This window comes from Brachypodium distachyon, chromosome 5 (assembly GCF_000005505.3).
Source record: "Brachypodium distachyon strain Bd21 chromosome 5, Brachypodium_distachyon_v3.0, whole genome shotgun sequence".
Classification (NCBI taxonomy): domain Eukaryota; kingdom Viridiplantae; phylum Streptophyta; class Magnoliopsida; order Poales; family Poaceae; genus Brachypodium; species Brachypodium distachyon.
Genome location: NC_016135.3, coordinates 5335477 through 5357696, shown reverse-complemented (window position 1 = coordinate 5357696; position 22220 = coordinate 5335477). Strand labels below are relative to the sequence as shown.

Sequence of the window (22220 nt, the reverse complement as noted above, 5' to 3'; positions counted from 1 at the left end):
CCAGTCGGCCTCGGCGAAGCCGACTGGGCTCAGTCGGCCTGGGCCAGGCTGACTGGCTCCAGTGGGCCCCGCGCGCTCAGCAGCCGGCCTCGGCCAGGCCGACTGGGCCTACTCGGCTTGGGCCAGGCCGACTGGGCCCAATCGGCCTAGCCCAGCCCGAGGCCGTATTATTTTTGAGATTTTTGTAAACGCGTATTATTTTCGGAAATGATTAAAAAATTCGTATTATTTAAAAAAAATTAGCCTGCATCGGCTTCAAATCATGGCCCAGGGACGTGCGGTGGCCCAGGCAAGCCCGCCCAGCCCAGGAAAGAAAATTACGGCTGGCATTTGACCCCAGCCGCCAGCCCCAAACTCAACCAGCGCTCGAGTGCTCGACCCCGTGAACTTTCCTTCGAAAAGACGGGGCCGATCTGGTGACACATGATTTAACTCGAAGGAAATACTTGGTTCCCTGTTCTTGAGGGATATATACCAGCGGTAAAAGAACTTTACACAACGCACACTGATCAGATGAGTACGTTCACAAGCCTATAACTTGGTCCTCACGAGTCACAATCCGACCTCTAGGGAGTTAAGACTTAAGAGAACTGCCTGGAGGTCTGAAACGTCTGGCCGAACCCCCATCCAGCCGGAGCGACGTTAGGGAAAGTGATCGTCTGTCCATCAGTACTGGTGACCTGAAACGACAGGCTCTGTCCGCTGAGCAACGCATTGGACTGCCAGTTGACCCCCCAATTCCTGGACATGGGCATCCACCGGCCGGTCCTGGACCCCTTGATGGACACGGCCTGGATGGACCCGCAGCCGCCGACGTTGCTCACCAGCACGAGCTCGAAGTAGTCGTGCCCGCTGACGGCGAACCTCACGCCGCCCTTCTTGGCGCAGGCCACCCTCTGGTACAGCACCGGCACGATGCCGCCGCTGTAGATGCCGATGTCGAGCCACGCCGGCTCCGCCATGTCGAAGTGCTGCCGCGGCGGGTTGCACCACCCGCCGTCGTCGTTGGGGAGCGCGTAGTTTGGCGGGCACAGGTTTGTGGCCGTAACGGTCACCGACGTGCCCCGGCGGCAGAACCTGGGGTCCGCCGCGTGGTCGCAGGAGATCCGGTAGCACTGCCCGCACGCCGCGCCGTCGTTGAACAGCACTGTGCTCAGCGCCGCCGTGCTCGTCCCGTACCCCGTCGAGTACAGGTTACCATACCCGCATGCCCCACCTTACGTACACACATATAATCGATCGAATCAATTGAAAAGGTGTCGAAAGAAGAACAAACTAGCTGTATATGATTCTTTAATTTACCCATGGTTCCTGAGGCGTCACTGCCGCCATAGAAGGTGGCGAAGGCTCTGCTGACGCCGGACGATCTGAAACCGGAAGCCTTGTTCCAAAAGAGGCATGTTGTTGCAAGCAACGCAAGGAACCGAGCAAATGATCCAGTTGATATGTCCATGCTAGAGAGAATTTAACAGATCGAGGTGGATATATTATGCTGAGTGGCCAAAGGCAGCAGTTTAAATAGGCATTCGGCCAAGATGGAAGCTGGCATTCTCTGATTGGGCACCGTGCATCCATGTGGGTGTGCAAGCATGCAGGTGCGCTTTGGAGAGCTGCTGAGCTGACTGGGACACCACCGACCGATGGAGCTCCGTAAGATATATGTACATTATTGGTCCAGATCGATCGGGGATCATGGGCCGCGAGAGCTTACGGACCCATGTTCGCGTCAATGAACTGGTGGACGTGTCTCTGACCTCTGTCGGTGTCGAGGCTAGCTTGAGATGCATGCAGCAGTTTCCATCTGTCGGCGCCACACCGGGTGTAGATCGCGCGGGTGTTTCTCTGTGCTGCATAGTGAAATTCGGCGCTTGTACTTGGGAAAAGTGCTTCTTTGAATTTATGTAATCTTGTTCCTGAGAAAACCGCTACGTTGGATGTACAGTGGTACACCATGAATACTCCATATATAGAGTGCCTGTTTAAGGTTAATTTAATGTATGCCACGAATTTTTAAAAGGGGAAGAAAGTATCCGGTGAAAACGAATGATGGGTGAAAATCTGCAAACTTGTATCCTGGAGCGTCTGATCATGAATGGAGGGTGAAAATCGCACGGGGATTCCTATACAGCAACACGTTCAGTTTGTCCAATTCCAAAGGGACAGGAAAATTATGGTAGATGGGTGTATGATCAGGCACCTGTGCTTTTAATTGCGACACATGGAAAACAGGATGAACATGGCTTTCCTCAGGTAGTTCCAATTTATATGCTAATGAGCCTATTTTCTCCAGGATTTTGAAGGGCCCGAAGTACTTCATATCCAATTTGGGAAAAGGACGATTGACCACGAATGTTGAGCATACGGTTGTAGCTTCAAGTACACCTGATCACCAACTTCAAAGGTACGAAAAGAGCGCTTAACATCAGCATATATATCTTCATCTTGTGTTGAGCTTTACTCAATTGCTGACGTAACCAAGAAGCATAATTAGCACGGTCTTGCAGGAAGGTGGAAGCATCAGATGAAACTGAGGTATCCACGGGAATCATAGCGTAGCGAGGATCATGCCCGTAAACCGCTTTAAATGGAGTTGTGCCCGGCGAATTATGGTAGGAGGAATTATACCAAAACTCAGCTAACGCAAGCCATTCTGCCCATTTGGTTGGGGTGGAACTGATTGAACATCCTTAGGAAAATTTCCAAACATTGGTTGACCCTCTCGGTCTGCCCATCTGTTTGGGGGTGATAAGCAGTGCTAAGCTGAAGTTTGGTGTCTCATTTCTTGAAAACATCTTGCCAAAAGTTGCTAGTGAACACTTTGTCATGGTCGGAAAAAAATGGAGCAAGGAATCCCATGTAGCTTGACCACATGGTCCATGAACAGCTTGGCAACCTTGGAGGCCGTGAAAGGATGCTTTAAGGGCATGAAATGTCCATACTTTGTGTAATGGTCAACCACCACCCAAATCACGGTATAACCGTCAGACTTTGGAAAACCATCTATGAAATCCATAGAAATATCCTACCAAGGACCCTGTGGAATGGGAAGAGGTTGCAGCAGCCCCGGTGTTTTGCACAGTTCGTGTTTGGCCTGCTGGCAGACTGCACATTGTTTGACAAAATTTTCAATATCCAGTTTGATGCCTTTCCAATGGAACAATTGCTTGACCTGAAAGTATGTTGCCTGTGAGCTAGAGTGGTCACCCGAGGCCGAAGCATGCAAGGCAGAAATGATCTTTGTCTGCAATCCAGAATTAGCCCCAACCCAATACTTTCCCATGATGCCGAATGAGGCCATCCTGAAGAGAAAAACCCTGAGCATTTGGAGAGTTGATAGCAAGTTCTTGAAGAAGGTGCTGTGAGAATGGATCCACGATGTATGTATTGACCACCTCCTGCAACCAAGTTGGTTGCACAACAGAAATTGCATTCACCTGCATTTTATGGCCGACCCTCGACAAGGCATGAGCTGGCTTATTGTCAACACCTTTCTTGTACTGAAAACTGTACTGCAGCCCTATAAGCTTTGTCATGGCTTTCTTCTGCAGCTCAGATGCAAGGGACTGATCACCCAAATAACAAAGGCTCTTGTGGTCAGTACGGATGACAAACGGGCACCGGAGGAGATAGCTGCGCCATTTATTGATGGCCATTATAATGTCCAAAAATTCTTGCTCATAGATAGTTGGTTGAGAGGACTTAGTGCTTTGCTATAATATGCCACGGGGTGCTCATCCTGCAGCACGCATCTGTCTCAATGCAAAATGGTTTGTTAAAGTATGGAAGCATGAGTACTGGCGTATTGGTCATAGCAACTGTGAGTTGATCAAAAGCTTCTTGAGCTAACGGCGTCCACTGAAAATTCTTGTGTTTCTACAATAGGTTTGGTCAGAGGTTTTGCAAGAATAGCATAGACTTTCACAAATTTGCAATAATAACCGGTAAGACCCAATACCCTCTAAGTTCAGTTAAATTAGTGGGAACGGGCCAATTGACCATCGCTTCAGTCTTACTAGGGTCTGTTGCAACTCCATGGTCTGAGATCAAATGACCCAAATATTCAAGTTGCTTGGTCGCAAACGTACACTTGCTGCAGTTAGCAAAGAGCTATGTGTGGCTAGCGTTTCAAAGACCAATTTCAAGTGCTTAGCATGCTCCTCCAATGACTTACTATATACAAGGATATCGTCCATGAATATTAAAATGAACTTGCACATATATGGAGTTCATGAGACACTGAAAAGTTGTCGGGGCATTAGTCAAACCAAATGGCATGACTCGGAATTGAAAGTGTCCATGGTGTGTTTTAAAGGCTGTATTCTCTTCATCCTTTTCTATCATCCTGATTTCGTGATAGCCACTGCGCAGATCAAGCTTCGAAAAGTACTTAGTGCCCGCCAATTCATCCAAGAGCTCGTCCACAATAGGCAAAGGAATTTTTTTTTTGACCGTGTGTTCTTTCAATCTTCTATAATCCACACAAAAGCGCCAGGTAGTATCCTTCTTTTTCACCAGTAGAACAGGACTAATGCTTGGGATCACAGTACTTGACTTCAACATTTCGGATACTTGTTTCTCAATTTCGTCTTTTTGCAGAGGTGAGTATCTATATGGTCGGGAATTGACTGGTGGAGCATTGCGTAGTAAGGAAATGGAATGATCAAATGCACGATGGGGCCGTAGTGAAGTGGGTTCCTGAAAAATATGTTAGTACTGATCCAATAATTCTTGCACGACTCTCGGTGGTGTGGGATTAAGTGACACGGTCTGAGGATCAAGTACTGCCATAGCCCAAATTTCATTCCCTTTGTGCTAACGCATAAGTTGCTCCGGTGTGATCGTTTGGAACTGTTGAGGCTTCATCGAGGGAGGAATGCCCTGTAAATAGATGGTTTCTCCCTTGTGGTCAAACACGAAAGCTTTGCCCACCCAGTCACAAGTCATAGGGTTGTGTGATTTAAGCCAGTCCATGCCTAGAACGCCATCATAACCTCCAATCTTGAGCACCTTCATGTTATGCTCAAAGGTATGGCTATTCACCCACCAAGTCAGAGGTTGAACCTCATTGGAACAAGATAGAATATCCCCATTGTCGACCTTAACCTGCATTTTTCTGCACTGAACCACTGGAAGAGAGAGCCGATCAATCATATTTGCATTTATGAAGCTATGAGAACTTCCGGAATCAACCAATAAAAGCATCAGTTGATATCCTATCAAGGCACGAAGCTGCAAGCATTCTTATCCCTGAGTACCAGCCATAGCATGAATTGACAATAGAGCAGCCTCATCATCACTGTTGCTCAATTCAGCATCCATCACTGCATTCAACATCGCATCGAACAAAAAGGCAGAATCTGAAGCTAAATCCATAGCTTCAGATTGATGGCCCGGAATATATTTCTCCCCACATTGATGGCACAACCCATGGGTTCGCCTATATTCTTTAATTGTTGAGCCTTCCATACATCAGGACCATGGCCTTTGGTTCTATTTTCCCCCCTATGCTGAAAGGTATGTGCCGGTCGATTAATCAGCTGTGCCTCAATCTGTTGCTTAGCACGAGACAAGACGCCCTCCCGCACAAGAGCAATTGTGGCTGCCATAAAGACTGATTCAGGCATGTAACACTCTACTGCACCTTTGAGTTCATCTTTGAGCCCGGCAATAAATTGTGTGACCAACATCATGCCTCCAACTTTAGCATCATATAGCTTAATGTGATATACCAATTGCTCAAAGTGGCGTTTATAATCAGCGACAGACCCAGTTTGTTTCAACTGACACAATTCTCTTGATTTATCTCCGTGTGTATTCACCTCAAATTCTGCCCCTACCGCAGCTTGCAGCTGATCCCAAGTGAGATAAGGGTGCTCTAATCTATTATATATTAAAATGCATGATGGAGCAACCACAAAAAAGATAGAGATTCAAGAAAATCCCACAAAAAACAAAATTTCTGGCCGCATATTTGGTGGATCAACGGCTGTGATCTAATTAACTTATAGGAACTCATGTTGCCCCGAACAGCTTACACGTCAACCTGGTCCGTTCGTCCATACCAAAATTGCGATCCCTGCTTCCAAAAAAAATAAAAATCTGTTATGGTCCTCCTCGACTTCTCCCCGGCCGTTGTGCCATATATAGAAGGGGCCGCCGCCGCGTGCGCACGATCTGGTCAGTCTCGCGCGGTCACCGACGTTATGATGAACATCGGCGGCGTTGTTGCCGGTGCTGTCGCCACCGGCTCGATTGGGCTGGCCGGAGTTGCATGATCAGGAGAATAAGCCGCAGTTGCATTATCTGTCGTCCACGCGCGCACACGGGAGAATCGGCTGCACTACAGCAGCACCTTCTCCAGCGCCGCGTGGTTCGGCTCGACGAGGAAGATGACCAGCACTGAACGGTGAAATTGATGGTTGTTGGAACACTAGAAGGTGGACACACACGCGCGAGGAGGAAGACAACAGAGAACGAGCAAGACACAAGAAGTTTGCGCTGCATACAACTTTGCATCTTTTCGGTTTTCCTTTTATTCAGTCAGCAGGCAACTTCCTGAACTGAGGATCCTATTTTACCGGCCACGCCCGAGTCACAGTGATCATGCCATCCCATGACCAGCTCGACCGTTGCCTCAACGACGCGGCCAACCCTGCGCTACATCGTGCCATCCCGCGATTAATTACAGTTGCGGCTGCTAACAACTAACAGAACGCTAACTCGATCCATGCCTGAATATGCTCACGGCACAGACCTGCTTATTCCTAACTGAAGAAAACTACAGCTAAGCAGCTAACTGAAAACACACAGGCGACGGGGTTAAATTCAACAATGGTGACTAAGCACCTCGATCCTACTCAGTAGTGCAGCAGCTAGCACATTCTCCATTCACATCTCTTGCATAGTTGCATGGCTGCTTCCCCTCGGTGTTCCAGATCCAGCAGATGCAGGTTATGGGATTGCGGCAGGACTTGGTAGTGCGATATTGAGGATTGATTTCTTCTAATAAGTTTATTTCTACATACTTTGGACTGGGCCTTCTTGATTTGTCGATGCCGCTGAACCAGTACTGATATGGCTTTCCCTGGAACAGATAAGTCATGGGGTAAAAAAACAGTCATCCGGAAAAAGTTTCTACCATAGATTATTAAATTCAGGAAACCCTGATTGGTAAAAGTTGCAAAATAGGCATCAATGTTTCAATTCAGGAAAAGGAATCTAAAAATTGAATATTTGTTTTGTTCACAGTTTTCCATGTACCTGATTAAAAAATAGTTTAGATAGGAAACAGGAATACATATATGTGGAGGTATTTTAAGAACAATAATATTCTTTAAGGGTGGTGTTCAGTACGAAGAAATTCCATCCTGTCAACCTCAATTTAATTTCATCTCTTCGGTTTGTAAAGGGTGTTCATACAAAGCTCAATCTCTATGATATAGAGGGTATAAAGATCGGCTCAAATCAGGTAATCATCCTGACTTTAATGTTTACTTTATCATTAAGAGACTATATGTGATTAACTCTCTTTACAGGTTCTTCATGCTGTCTTAAATTTATGAATATTAGGTGGCAGAGGTTTCACTCAAATCTGGTGAAAAAGTTTGTTTTCATCTGTAGTTCTCTGTGATGGAGGACTTAATATGGAACTGCATGCAATTGGCTATCAAAGGGTCCTACCTATGTATATTTCCCCAATAAAAAATTCAATTATGATTAAGAAGGGATCCACTGATTTTGTGTTGTCAGTCGTCAAGTGTTTGTACCAAACTTCTGTACAATTAGTCTCTTGATAGTCTCTGACTCATTATATGAATAGTATATGTTGTATAGCTGGTCTATACTGGCACTCTAAAATGTTGATTAATTCATACACCATATATAATCCCTCGAAGAACTGAAGTGATAATTCAGTTTCTCCTCTGTATTAGTCCATATCAGAGTACTTTATTTAGAATCCCTATAGTACTTATAACAATCACCATTGTGTAGGCATATTGGTCAACCTCAGAAACTGAAATCATTTGGTACGTTTGATTATTTGGTTCGGTTTTACTCAAGAAAATATTGTAAGACAGCCTTGGAAGTCTGATAGACTTGTAGCTATTGTCATTGTCATGCTTTGTATGAGATAAGGACAATCCTTCTTTTCAAAAGCTTATTGTGCTTACACGTATATTTGTATGAGATTTTTTTAAACGTAGATTTTGAACCAGTCATTTATCTATACTTTGTAGGTATATTCACTATTTTTGGATCATAGATTCTCTCATCTACCAAAGCATGGCCATCATCAGGTAAAGAAATACTTCCCTTACATATAACCATCTTTTTGTTTCTATAAACCATCCACTAGATTCTGTCATCTACAATAGTAACATACAACCTAAAATTGAACCTAACATGATGATCCTTGAAGAATTAGTCTTACTTTATATTCTCAATTGTGCATGATGGATGAATATATAGTTAAAAAAAAAAATTGCGTCCTCGCAATCCACACATATTAAAAAATTTGATGTAGAGTGTGAACACGGATACCTTTATAAATCAAAATAGGAATTTGTGATATTGAAACTTTTTTATGTTTCGAAGATTTGCTTGATCAGTAATCATTTGAGTTTCGTGCCATATTGTCTTAATTCATTTACTACTTGGACTAATCATGGGATAGTCCGTTTAATAGACAAATTCAGATTCTGCAGCAAGTACCCAAATTTGGTTGCTCTTCCCAATTCCTTGGGGAGGAAAGATGTTGTGTTTTTTTAGGAAAAGGAAAGATGTTGTGGCACTTGGCGTTTGAATTATGATATTCAAGAGTCCTTTTTTTAAATCTGGATGCTTGGTATAGTCAGTCGTGTTGTCGGAAGCCAAAGTGAATATATGATTGGAAACAAAAGTCAGGGGGATTACACGAAAACTAACTTATTTGGGTAAGGATAGAAGTCCAATAATAGTTGTGATTTCTCCCAGATCTGGGAGCCGGTTCATTTTGTTACGGAGAAGATGAATATGATATATCTGTTGTGCTCAAAGAAATTTTGGCTCGTACTATTGTTATTGGTCAATGCTAAAATCAGTTATTGGAAATTAGTTTATGTTGTTCATAGTTTACAGCTGTTTATGTTCTCAAATTTCATCCCTTCCGAATATAGCCTGTACCAAACAAGGTTGTAGAAATGGATTAGGAATGTTTCATGTTATTCAAGGTCATTTGTAAGTGGTTTACTTGCAAAAGAAACCGAACTCAACTTTGTTGTACAATGATAATAGCACTTATTTTTGAAATCTGACCGTTAACAAATATACGACCACCACTCCTTTAGCTATATTCTCTTTTTATCACAATTTCATATGTTGCTGTTAATTTTTGATTGCTGACATCAAATTTGATACACTATGTTAGCAAATTAATATTCTGCACATTTTTTTTGTTACTGTATTAAAGAACACCTGTGAAGTATATCATATTTTAATGGCCTTTGCAAATATGTTCTCAAAATAGTATATAAAACATTAGAAAAAATACTATTATCATATTTCTTAGAAAACAGAGGTTGCCCGCGCACTTGTGCAGGCTGTTGCTCTAGTTTAAAGGAATGATACCAATGTGAAGCAGGCTCAATAAAATTCATCGTGGCAGCTGACACTTTGAACCCCTCAAGTATGTTGTACAGCAAGAAATAAGTGTTACACTGGTCAATCCAAATGGGAGCATCAACACCAGAAAATTTGCGAAAATCCCTCTTGGGCATGTTGCGTCTCCCATGCTGCTCTACTTCGCTACTGTACTCCAAATCAGTGCGCAGCTCATGATATGTTACCTTTGCAGCGTGAGAAGTGTCGTTTCCGGGGATTTGGGTTGTGGTCGCAGCGGCCGAAGCCCCTACTGCGCCGACCGGAGCCGTCGGAGTTGGTTTCACGGTTGTGGCGTTGGGTCCCAGAACTCCCGAGCCCGCGAGGAGAGGTGGTCCGGTAGGAAGCTCGGTCCGGAAGAAGCAAAGATGAGAGCTTCAGCAATTTTGTTTCCATTTCAGATTCGATGCCAAACAAAGTACAAGACTGGGCTTATAAGCACAACCGCACACACACTGACAGTGGGTCCCAAAAGGCCAACTAGTCGTCCACTGCACACCTATGTTGGCTCAGTCGTTGGCATACTCTCAGCTGCCTCATTCTCACTGTGTTCCCCTGCTTCAGGGGCGGAGCTGAAAGAAATGATTCCCTGATGCTTCCGGTGTCACTGCAGTTGAGCCATCAGCAGTGACAGGCCGCATGGACTCATCTCCTCCAGTGTCAGCATCCCTGTGCCAGCGACGGCGGCGGCCATACCTCCGCGCAGGATATATGAAGGAACAAGAGAACGACATCATCCAATTTTTTTCCCAGTTATTAAGACAAGAGGGGGTTATTTGCAAAATAGACTTAAGTGGCTGGTGAGAACCCCACGTGCGATTTTTCACCCTCCATCAACGATCGGACGCCAGTTTGCAGATATTCAACCATTGTCCGTTTTCACCCGATGCTTCCCCTTTTAAAAACACCACTACAATTTTTATCTTTCGAGTCGTTGAAAATCTGCAGATTTAAAAAAAAATGCAGTACAATAAACCGAAAGATGCCACTTTTCAAAGGGACGAAATTCTTTATCTGGTTAGCCACTTAGCCGACCGCTGGACTGCTGTGAGGCGGACGCATCACGGTTTGACCCACGCGCCATGTTGCTTGCTGTGTGACCAAACCTTGGAGACCATGAACCACCTTCTTGTGGACTGCTCGTTCTCCGGCGTTCTATGAAATGAGGTACTCTCGTGGATCCGATCCACCTGCTTCCCACCGACCGCCGGTGATTCTTTTGCAGCTTGGTGGTAAGAGTCTATCTACTCTTGACCTCCCACCGCACGAAAGGGCACTGCCTCTCCGCTCATGCTTACGGCATGATCAATCTGGAAGCATCGTGACGCCGTTGTCTTTGACAATGCGATGCCAACTTCGCCTCCCTCCTTGACCTGATCAAGACTGATGCTAAGAGTTGGGCGAGTGCGGGTGCTGCAGGCCTCGGAGTGTTACCGCCGGCAGACCCTAGTTAGACATGTCGCGTTGTAATTCGGGTGTGGTCCTCTATGGTCTTGTACATAAATTTCTTTCTATCAATGCATCGAGACGCAAAGCTTTTGCGTTTTCTCGAAAAAATATCTTTTTAAATCATTCGTTCCCTGGAGCTGATCCAGACATCCTGGAGTTTCTAAACATACAATGTGAACTGTTTCTGGTTCCATTGCTTGGAGCAGCCTTTGATTGAGGTACCTGCATATTATAGATAACATAATGAATTGACAAGACTTTATAACATTTTGCGGTAGAGCAGGAGTAATTTGAATGTATTTAAAAAAAAAGTACCTGTGGTCCAGATTTTTGCTTACTCCCATTGCATTACCTCTGCCCTCATTGAATGCACCGGTTCTTCCCTCATCGACTGCCCAACTTCAGCCTTCATTGACTCCTTAGCCCATTGGATGTCTTTTTGTCTTGCTATGTGTTCTTCCTCGTGCTCTTTTTCTCTTGCAGCATTCTCTTCTTCTCTTTCGCTCTGTCTTGCCGCACGCAATGCTGTGATTTGATTTTTTCAAGTCATGAACCTCATTGTCGAGTTCATCATTTTTCTCTGGATTTGAGCGTGTGCGCGAGCTTGTTCATCAAGCTCAGCTCGCATCCTTTCAGAACCACTAGCAAGTTCAGGCATGTACCCATGCCCACGACCATGAGGCTGGGACGATCTACATTCCATTGTTGATCTATAGCTAGCCTGAAAAATGTTCTCTTGCTCTTCAGTTGAGACAGGACCTTCAATCTCTCCCTCTCTTTCCATAACTTGTGAGCATTCATTATCCTACATACGAGATAGATAACATAATTGGTTGTTGCATGAAAAATCATGTATCATCAGGACAAAATTGATGTATTTGACAATGTTACTCACATATACATCTTGAGATTCATTGTTAGAACATAATTCACCCTTCGTATGGGTGATCTTCCAAAGCTGCAGAATAGTTGGTTCCCTTCTGGTCTCTGGGTCTCTCTGCAAGTATTATAGATATATTTTACATAGAGAACCTAAAAAATGTAGACTTCTGATTCAATACACCCCCCTCTCCTCCAACGAAATCACAAGGACGGTCCAGATCACTGTACCCCTTCATAAAAAAGAGCATATGATTGTTTCAAGCATATCCAGCGGGACAAGTTATAGGGAATTAAGATCACAGGCCAACAGGAGTACGAGACATTTTTTTTAAAGGAGTACGAGACATTCACTGTACCATAAGGGTTGAATCCATCAGATGCAAGCCCAAGTCTAACGTTGTGTGCATCTGATGAGAAATTTTTATGCTCCGAATCAAAATGTTTCCATGCAAGAGAATCTGCAGATTTTGGCATTATATTATCCTTCTCACAGCCCTCTTTGTGCCATCTCATATCAGAGGATGTAGCTTCTGTCATAAAGCCGTTGCAGCCGTGGAGTGAGTGGGAAATATCTTAGAACTCCACGTGGCACTTTTTTCTCTACTATTCATCCTCGCCATATCTGGGTCATCATGATTCGCAGATTTCCATCTAGATACCTGACAGGTCGGACAAAGGTCCAACAAGTCAGCATTCTCACCTTGATATAGCACACAATGATTAATGCATGCAATGCATGCATCTATCCTTTGGTACTCAAACCCAAGATCCCGAATAACCTTCTGAACCTTCTCGAGAGAATTCGGAATACAATGGCCTTTTGGAAGGCCATGCGAGAACAGCTGAAGTACGGCCTCACACCCCTTATTGCTCAGCCCATATAGGCACTTAATCTGGTAGAGTCTCACAATGAAGAAAGCTTTGTGAGCTCCTTGCAACCAGGGTACAACTCCTTTTCTGCATCTTCAATAAAGCAAAGAATCCCTGTGTTAACTGACTTGGCTCTTGCTTTCCTCTAGCTTCTGTGTTACCCTCTGAGATATTGTGACTGTCACCTAATGCCCCTTCCTGACTAGCATCAGCAGTTTCGCCAACAGTAGTGCTGTTTTGTGGCTCAGTGCTACGTATAAGAGCAGTGAGCATATCACAGACTCCAAAGTCATCACCTCTCACCTCTTCATTACCAGATACTTCTCCCGTACTGTCCTCATCAGATTCTTCCCCATGAAATTTCCACCAAGTATAACTTGGATCCTCCCATTCCGGAGCAGGTCAATGTGGACATCATCCCTTTCCTTGTGAATAATATTAAGGCATTTTCTACAGGGCAAGGGACAGTAGATCCCATAGGAGCGCCATCAACAGCAAAATCCAAAAATTCATCAATGCCCGTTTGGTGTTTGCCACTCTATGGAGTCCCCATCCTTGTCCATCCAACTCCTATCTCGAGGCATCTGGCTGATCTCGGAGTACGGGGCAGTTAGGAATAACAGTGACTTGGGGAGAGGCTTGTACCTGCAGATCGACGTGATGCGGCAAGGTCGGCCAGTGACTTGGGGAGAGGCTTGTACCTGCAGATCGAGGTGATGCGGCAAGGTCGCCGGCGGCCGCCAGAATTATCAGGAGAACGGAGATGTCGGTAGATGGAGCAATCGAGGCGGCGGCGTGGTCGAATCTGAGACTGGACTCTTGAGAGGAAGGAGACGTGGAGCAGGCCCTTAATTGGGCCGCCGGGCCTCAATCGTGGATTAGCGGGTAGGGCGATCCAATGGTTGTGATTTAACGGGTCCACGTTTTAACGGCCAGATATTTTGCTTTTTTTGTTAGATTTTGTAGCATCTCTATTTTTTTTTTGTTACTCATGTACTTTTAATATATAATAGATTTGTAAACACATGACACCATCAGAAAGTGTGACAGGCCATACATGAAACCGGTCTACATACTAAGTAACCTAGAGCTAGCACGAGCTAGCACGCCACCCAAACCGGCACATAAACTCCCTGGTGATCCACTCTAGTCGCTTGGCATCAAACTCCATCGGTTCCTTGTGCTGCACCTTCCGTAACAATGCCCATAATCGCAGCCAATTTGTACATAAGAGCAACACCTGCATACAAGAATGCACTTTCTTCCTATCGAAAACAATGTCATTACAGCATAATCAAATGGACCAAAAAACTGCCGCGGCCCCCTACTAAAATGAGGGAACGTAAATTCTTGTCCAACCCCCCCCAACCAAGGACCAAAAATATGAGCTATATTGTTCAGAGGTAAAATGTTAAAAGCCACCTGGACTGCTCTCCAAGCAACCTTCGCCATCGCACAATCAAAAAAGAGGTGCTGGATAGACTCATGTTCGTAGCAGAAAACGCAACGGGTATCCCCTTGCCATCTACGCTTAGTCAAGTTGTCCTTTGTTAGCATAACTCCTCGACAAAGAAACCAAAGAAACACTTTAATTTTGAGTGGTAGCTTTAAGCGCCAAAGCAATTTTGACCTAAAGTGGACCCGTGTGTCCATAAGCTTTGAGTACATCGATTTAACGGAAAAGATCCCGGAGGGCAGGAGGCTCCATCGAAAGAAGTCTTGCTAGGTCGATAAATGAACCGCAACAACCGATTCAATAATTTGGTTCCATGCCTCAAGGTGGTGACCGAGCAATGTTTGGCGGAACTCAACATGTGGATCAGAGGTTCCGAGAACCGAAGCCACCATGACATGCTTATTCCGAACAATGTGAAAAAGCCACGGATACTTATCACAAAGCGGCAAATCCCCACACCACCTGTCCTTACAGAGGCGAATTGATTCTCCATTCTCCACTTGAAACTCCCCATACTCGAGGAAAATATCCTTGACCCGCATAAATCCTTCGCAGACTTTAACAAGAGAGAGGGGTTTTTGACTGAGGTATTTGTTACCCAAAAGCGATTGCCAAACACCATCCCCGGAAAGAAGCTTGAAAAGCCATTTACTAAGAAGACATTTGTTTTTTACTTCTAGATTGGAGATGCCTAGCCCCCATTGATCTTTGTGCATACTCAAAATATCCTATTTTGCCAACCTATATTTTTTTTATGATGATCGGATTGCCAAAAAAAGCTAGACCTGTAAAAATCCAGCCGCTTTCGCACACCCTTTGGGATTTCCAAAAAGGACATCATAAATATTGGAAGACTGCTCAGCACAGAATTAATTAACACCAAGCGTCCCCCATAGGAGAGATTTTTGGATCTCCAACTGCTCAGCCGCTTCTCAAAGTGATCTTCAACATTTTTCCAATCACGGTTTTGTAGCTTGCGAAAATGGATGGGAATCCCCAGGTATTTAAATGGAAACGAGCCCACCTCGCAGCCAAACAAATTAGTATAATCAGCTTCAAAATCCTTCGCAGCCCCAAAACAATATAACTCACTTTTATGAAAATTGATCTTTAAGTCCCGAGAGTTGTTCAAAAACACTAAGGATGAGCTTTAAATTAGTAGCCTTGGACACATCATGATCCATAAACAGAATCGTGTCATCAGCATATTGGAGTATCGACAAACCATCATCCACTAAACGTGGGATAACTCCAGAAATCAAGCCCTCACCCTTAGCTCTCTTGATGAGGGTAGCCAGCATATCGGCAATAATGTTAAAAAGAATCGGGGATAAAGGGTCCCCTTGCCGTAGTCCTTTGCCGGTTTGGAAGAAAGGCCCAACATCATCATTCACCTTCACAGCCACACTCTCGTTTTTAATTAAATTATCAACCCACGCACACCACTTAGGAGAGAAACTTTTCAGCCTTAAATCCTGTTGTAAGAAGGGCCAACGCACCTTGTCATATGCCTTTTCGAAGTAAATTTTAAAGATAACCCCATCGAGTTTTTTCGAATGCATCTCATGAATAGTTTCGTGTAAAATCACGACACCTTCCATTATAAAACGACCAGGTAGAAATGCGGTTTGTGTGGGCTGGATAACCTTAAGCGCCACTGATGTTACGCGATTTGTTCCAACCTTAGTAAATTTTTTGAAGCTAACGTTTAATAAACAAATGGGGCGGTATTGTTGAATCTTGGTGGCCTCCGAACCTTTAGGTAGTAATGTGATAATACCAAAATTGAGCCTACGCAAAAGTAAGGCAACTTTGTGTAAATCAGCAAAAAGCGCCAGAAGGTCCCTTTTAATAACCTCCCAAAAAGTCTGATAAAATTCTGCCGGAAAACCATCAGGACCTGGGGATTTGTTGTGCTCCATCTGAAAAACGGCCTGGCGCACCTCCTCTTCAGAGAATTCAGCCATTAAAATGGCATTCTCTTCTGGAGAAACCTGGGAAATATCCTCAGTCCTGACTCGTCCAGGGAAACCTAGCTTTCGTCAGGGGTTCCGAAAAGATCTTTGTAGAAGGAGATAATGTAAGATTTAAGCGCCTCAACCCCCCTCAATAGTGCCCTCATCTTGCTCAAGTTTAAAAAAATTCTTTTTACGATGACGACCATTGGCAACTAGGTGAAAATACTTTGTATTGCTATCTCCTTCTTTAACGTCTTGAACCTTCGCCCGCTGGTGCCAGTAAATCTCCTCCTCGCGAGCCAACTCAGCCACCCGCTCATCGCACCGGCGTTTAACCCCCCATTGAAAAGGAGAGAGCCGAGAAGATTCAGCTTTTATATCAAGGGCGTCGATAACAGCTAAGAGTTTTCCTTTCTCTTTTTTGTACTTGCCACGCAGATTTTTTGCCCAACCCTGGAGAAACTGACGAAGGGCTCGAATTTTATTCTGCCAACGCTCAACAGCCAACCCCCATGCTCTTCACGCCAAATTCTGGCAACCACGTCATAGAAACCATCGCGGTTCAACCAGGCAAGCTCAAACCTAAAAAAGCGGTTGATTGCCTGTGTGAGAGGCCATCCCAGTATCAAGCATAAGTGGGGTGTGGTCAGAGATGAACCGTGTTAAAGCTCGAACCGAAACCAACGGGAACTTGAGTTCCCAGTCAGAGCTCATAAGAACGCAGTCGAGTTTCTCGAAAGTGGGCTTAAGGTTTTTTTGTGGAGTACTTTCTATCCTATTGAAGTTAAAACAGATTCTGAGCTGGAACAACTATCCAATGAAAAATTAACAAATTCAGTAAACATGACACATTTTTTTCCCCGAAAAGGAGAGCAACCCCTGGCCTCTGCATCGATTGATGCACACAGCCATCAATTATTTTAATCATTCAAAGTACATGTCTCAAAGTAACGGCTGAATACAAAATGTTCCAGCCTAAGAGCTGCGCGTCACCCAAACTGGCCGAAGTAAACATGACACATAATATGTGAATGCCAATTTTCAGTAAGCACATACAACTCCCAGTACAATGATTATAGATAAATAAAAATTTATTTAGGCAACTCTGAAAGTAGCTGAACAATCCATAATAATCTGCTAATTTTCATATTGAGTTGAGAAGCTGAAAGACCGAGGATGAACAAAAAAGTTTAACTAACCTTTTAACTGGTTGTACTGGACAGAAATCGACCACATACCTCTCCACTTTGACTTATACCTTTCCTGCGTGAAAAAAAAAATCTACAAATAAGAACAAAACTGCAAAGGTACAAAAGGAAAATTTGACAAATTAGATCGTCACAGATTCAGACAAGTACTCCGTCTGCTCCTAAATTCTTGTCGTAGTTTTAGTTTAAATTTGAACTAAAACCACCGAGTGAGTAGATGGCACGGTGACATGCTCTTCCTTCCCTTCCAGGAATAAGTTTGGCTTCGTTCTATGATCCTTTCCCCTCAATTAATTTCTAGTTTTCATTGCTGCAGCTCCGATTTGGCTACCATGTTGTTGGGCTCCGGCCGCTGCCCTCCATGGAGTCAAAGGCTAGCGATAGGAACCAGCCCAGCTCAGCTAAGGTACCAAATCGGAGCTGCAGTACAGGCAAATTAGAGAGGGGGATTTTTATTCTCGTAGCTAGAGATGACTGGATCGATTCCTAGCAGCTAGGGAGGAGGCAAGGGCACGGGGGCAGGATCTGAGAGGAGCGGACCGGAGGTGAGGTCACCTTTCAAGGCGCTAGGAGGAGAGAACTCGCAGCCACGAACGGCGTTGGGAGACGGAGTGGAATCGCTGCGAGTCGAGGGGCTGGGGAAGCTCTAGGATCAGACTGGCGACCCTGCAATGTCGAGACAAGGCATCGGCCACGGAGAAAGGCTGCTCCGCCGCTACTATCGGAATGGTCGACCAATTACGTATTTACGTGAAGTCGCGGTAGCAGAGGAAGAACGAACCCGAACATATTACTCTAATTTCCTCAGATCATGTCGGTTAGCAACTTAATAGGATGCGTGTCGTGTTGTGCGGGAAAGCAAATTTCTGCCCGGGTTATGGTGGGAATTAAGATAACCGGCAAAATTAAAAGGAGGGAAAAGAGCGCGCGAGGATTGAAAGCACAAGGAGGTGACTTTTGCGTTACTACCGTGATGTCTCCAACGTTCGGCTCTCGCGAACGGGCGATTGCCCCTCCGCGAGTGGCGCCCCCCGTCGCCGGCGGTCGTGACGCGGCGCCTGCTGCCCCTGGCCCCTTGGCTGCCGTGCTCGGCGCGCCTGCGCCCGCTGCAGCTCCAGCTCCTGTCGTCGTGCCGGCCTCCAATGCCGCGCCCGGCGTGTCTGCTACGACTCCTTCCTTCGCGTCGGCTCCCAATGCCGCGCCTGCTCCTCCCGCCGCACTGGACGTGCCTGCGGCTGACTTCTGGGAGCGGGCTGCCGCTGATCTAAAAGTTGCGTTTGATTTCCTCACGCCGCCGTCTTTTCGTGCTCGTCTGGACTCCCTCGTGGGTTCCTATGCTGATATCTTTGGTGATCTCTGTGCGTCAGGTTACTCTGAAGCTGAAGCTTTCCAATCCATCTGCCTTCAAGATGCCTCCCGGCGGGCGGCTGGTGTTGCCTTGGTCGCGGAGATGGCGGCCTTCCTCCGTGCCCACCCTGAGTTCCTCCTGACGCATTCTCTTCCTGGCCCGCCGCCCGGCGCGCCGTCCTCGGCTTTCACCTCCGTGCTTCCCGGCTCTGGTCTCGGATGGTGGGAGGAAGTTCGCGCGTTCGATCTTCCTTCGTCACAGTCAGCCTGTTCATCCTTTGTCCAGTGACGCCGCTTTTGTGCTGGTGGTCTCGTTTGGCCGTGCAAACTTCCGCTTGGATGTCCACAGAGCGCTTGAAGCTGTCCTCGGGGCCAGAGGGGCTCTGCTCCAAGTTAGTCAGTTGGTGGAGCGGGTCTTCCGTTTCTCTGTCTGCAGCAAGCACGTCGGCATGGACATTCTCAAACTCAGCGCGGTCTCCAACTGCAGTTTCCTGTGCTTCTTCCACCTCTGGAGCCTCGGGGGTCCTAACTGGTGCCGAGAGCACGCCCTCGGGCTCGCGGAGTCGGATGCGGACTGGTCTTTGGTGCAACATTCCAAGCGCTGTTCTGCCAATGCCCTTCAGGCCATGGCCATCAGAGACAAACTCGGCACGCACTCCATCGTCAAGAAGCAGTCTCGGCCGCGTCGTCCTCGTCCCTGTCGTCTGCAGTTCGCCAATTGCATTGCTTATGAGGCCTGTCTGGGCTATGCCCGGCCGTCCCCCCGGCCCGCCCAACCAGCTCATCATCGGTGACTTTCAGTTTCAAATCTCGCAGCATAGGCTTTCGTCTCCGGCGCCGGTGAAGTTGCGTCTTGGTGAGGTGCCTGTCCACGCGGTTGCGCCTGTGGGTCCGTCTCCTGCTTCGGACGTGTCGCCCAGTCATTCGGTCGCGGAGGTTACTGTTGCGTGCGCGCCGTCTGGACTGCCCGTTCCTCCCCGTCATGATGCTTTGCGCCCTGTCCAGCTTGCGGCGACATCATGACGCTTTTGCCGTCCCTTAGGCCACGTTTTAGCCCTGCTACCTGTCTGTCCTTCCCGAGCATTTATGGCGATGGACTTGACTTGGCTTGTGGCTTGGGCTCGAGGCCTACTTGGCCTTTTGGCGCTCCGCGGCGCGTGTGGCCAGTCCACTGCCGGTCCTTCGCCCGGCCCCACTTGCAGTGGCCCCTCTACTTGCCGGGTCTACGACCGGGTCTACCTGCACCGTGTCTACGCCCTTACCTGCTCTGTTCACCACGTCGCTTCGGCTGCCTCGATCCCCACAACCAATTACTTGCCTCCTTGCCCACTTCTCCTCTTCGCCCCAACCCTTCAGAGTCTAGTAGTACTACGCTTCACTCTCGCCGCTGGGCGATTCAGCTTCCCACCTCTCTCCCCCCCTTCGCTCGCCTCTCCTCACCGGCGGCGTCGGTAGTCTTGAGTTTTGCGATGGCCAACTTCATGTTTGATCCGTCAGGCTGGGTGCCGGAGGGCCTGCACTGGCTCGACGGTGGAGAGGACCAGAAGCCCAAGGAAGTTCTCTACGTCGGCGACACACCGAACCAGCGCCATGACGCGTACACGCTCGCCGTTGTCGATCCTCCTGACCCGGACACCCAGATTGGCATCCGACAGGACACTCTTGCTGAGATCATTCAGGTCATCTCTCACCCTCCACACAATATTGCTGTTCCCTGGTCCAATATCCATCCCTTTTGCGCTGGTGTTCTTCATTTCGCGGATGTTCTTGTGCGACTATCTGGTGTCTCGTGCTGGGTTCTTCCATCTTGCTGGGGGTCGGGTTCTCTACTTTATGCGCCACGATGAAGGTCCTAATGCTAGGCGCATTGAGGGCCTCTGGATGTTTTATGCCATGTTCTTGGGCTGGCCTTTGGACTACTGTGATGAGAGGCTGTTCCGGCAGGCTGTGTCTAGATTTGGTGTTCCCCTTAATTGGGTTGACCGCCATATGAAGGAAGCTTACATCCTGATTCGTTGCCTGGTTAAGGAGCACCTTAAGGTGCCACGCAGTACTATTCTGGAGCGCATTTGTAACTTTGGGGGCCGTGGGCGTTCTTGGACCATGCCAACGATGTTGCTTGATGGTGATCTTGATGGGGTGGTGCCCTTTGAGGAGGATGTTCCGGAAGGTACCAGGAACCGGCATGCCCCCTTGCCACCACCTGAGCCTTAAGATGGTTGGGAGTTGTGGTGGCAGAATGCAGTTGAAGATGGGGATGGGGATTTTGGTTGGTCGTTGGATCCTCCTGATGTTCCGATGCCCGACCCTCCCCCGTCGCCAGTTGATCACCGTGTGCCTCAATGCCCTCTGGGATTGCGCATCCTGCCTGTGCCTGCCAATCCTGATAGTATGAACTCTAGCAGCGATGATCATGTGGTTCTTCGCCTTGGTCCAGCTGCGTCCGCTCCACGACGCCTGCTCAGCCCGGTATTTCTTTCAGAAGCCCTCCGAGAATGAAGCAGCCTACCGATATGTCTGAGCTTTCGAAGACAGATTCTCTGCTTGATCCTGAGCTGCGGCTCTTTGCGTCTGACTTGGGCATTGCATCAGATTTCGATCTAGATCTCCAGATGGCTCCGGGACCAGCATGAATCAACTATCCACTTGACTGAGCCGTTTGATCCTTCTGAACCAAAGGGGAAAAGATTGTCTGTGAATCAGAGTGTGCACATTGTGCCCCCTGGCTGTTCTGCTTCTGCTGCTCTGGTGCCCCCCCGCCTCGGATTTTGGGTGCTCCTGTTGGCTTTGGGCCAGATTTGATGGATGACTCGCCTAACTTGTCTCGTTCCCTGGCTACTTGGCCTTCTCTACTGACTCACATTCTTGGCCTCACTCCTGTGGCTCGGAGAGACGATCTGCTTGCTGTGTTGCCTTCTGAAGCCCTTGCGTCTGTGCCAGTTGACGAGAACATCCTTTCTCTGATCGGCCAGAATCATGAGAGCACGCTCCGAGATATTGCTCCAACCTCCACCAAGAAGATATGGCTCATTCGCTACTTGGCCAGCTTGATTGAGAAGGAAGAAGACAAGAATTCGGATCAGCCATGCAGATCTCCGAACTCTACCTTCTCACCTATTCGCAAAATGGAGGCCCTTGCTACTTCTGAGCTGCCTTCATCCTGTCCCCTGCTCCAGTTTGCCAGAAAGGGCTTTGAGCTTTGATAAAGTGTATGAAAGGAGAAACAAGCGTAGCTGTCTGTCTGTGGACAACGTGGTTCCTGTTGGGAATATGCCCTAGAGGCAATCATGTATGATGTAATTCCCAATGTATTCATAAATATTATTGAGTTGTCCTTGTTTGAACATCTGATATGTATCATTGAATATGTGATTTGATTGTGGAACTATGTATTCATGTTGTTCATACTAAATT

The 22220-nt window shown here is 46.8% G+C and overlaps 2 protein-coding genes and 1 long non-coding RNA gene across 3 annotated transcripts; 1 reads left to right on the top strand and 2 right to left on the bottom strand.

Annotated features, from left to right (window-relative positions):
• Positions 1 to 427: 427 nt before the first annotated feature.
• On the bottom strand, positions 428 to 1616 carry LOC100831407 (expansin-A1). The gene is made up of 2 exons (XM_003581477.4): positions 1303 to 1616; positions 428 to 1216 (listed from the first exon to the last, which is right to left on the bottom strand). The coding sequence occupies exons 1-2, from the start codon at positions 1451 to 1453 to the stop codon at positions 582 to 584; spliced, it is 786 nt and encodes a 261-aa protein (XP_003581525.1). The 5' UTR covers positions 1454 to 1616; the 3' UTR covers positions 428 to 581.
• A 9516-nt stretch (positions 1617 to 11132) lies between these two features.
• LOC104585291 lies at positions 11133 to 13731 on the bottom strand. The gene is made up of 3 exons (XR_732925.3): positions 11981 to 13731; positions 11401 to 11890; positions 11133 to 11307 (listed from the first exon to the last, which is right to left on the bottom strand). It is a non-coding gene; the product is annotated as an uncharacterized LOC104585291 (long non-coding RNA).
• A 4701-nt stretch (positions 13732 to 18432) lies between these two features.
• Positions 18433 to 19095, top strand: LOC104585523 (translation initiation factor IF-2-like). The gene has a single exon (XM_010242445.1). It carries the CDS (start codon positions 18433 to 18435, stop codon positions 19093 to 19095), a length of 663 nt encoding a protein of 220 aa, XP_010240747.1.
• The last annotated feature ends 3125 nt before the right edge of the window (positions 19096 to 22220 follow it).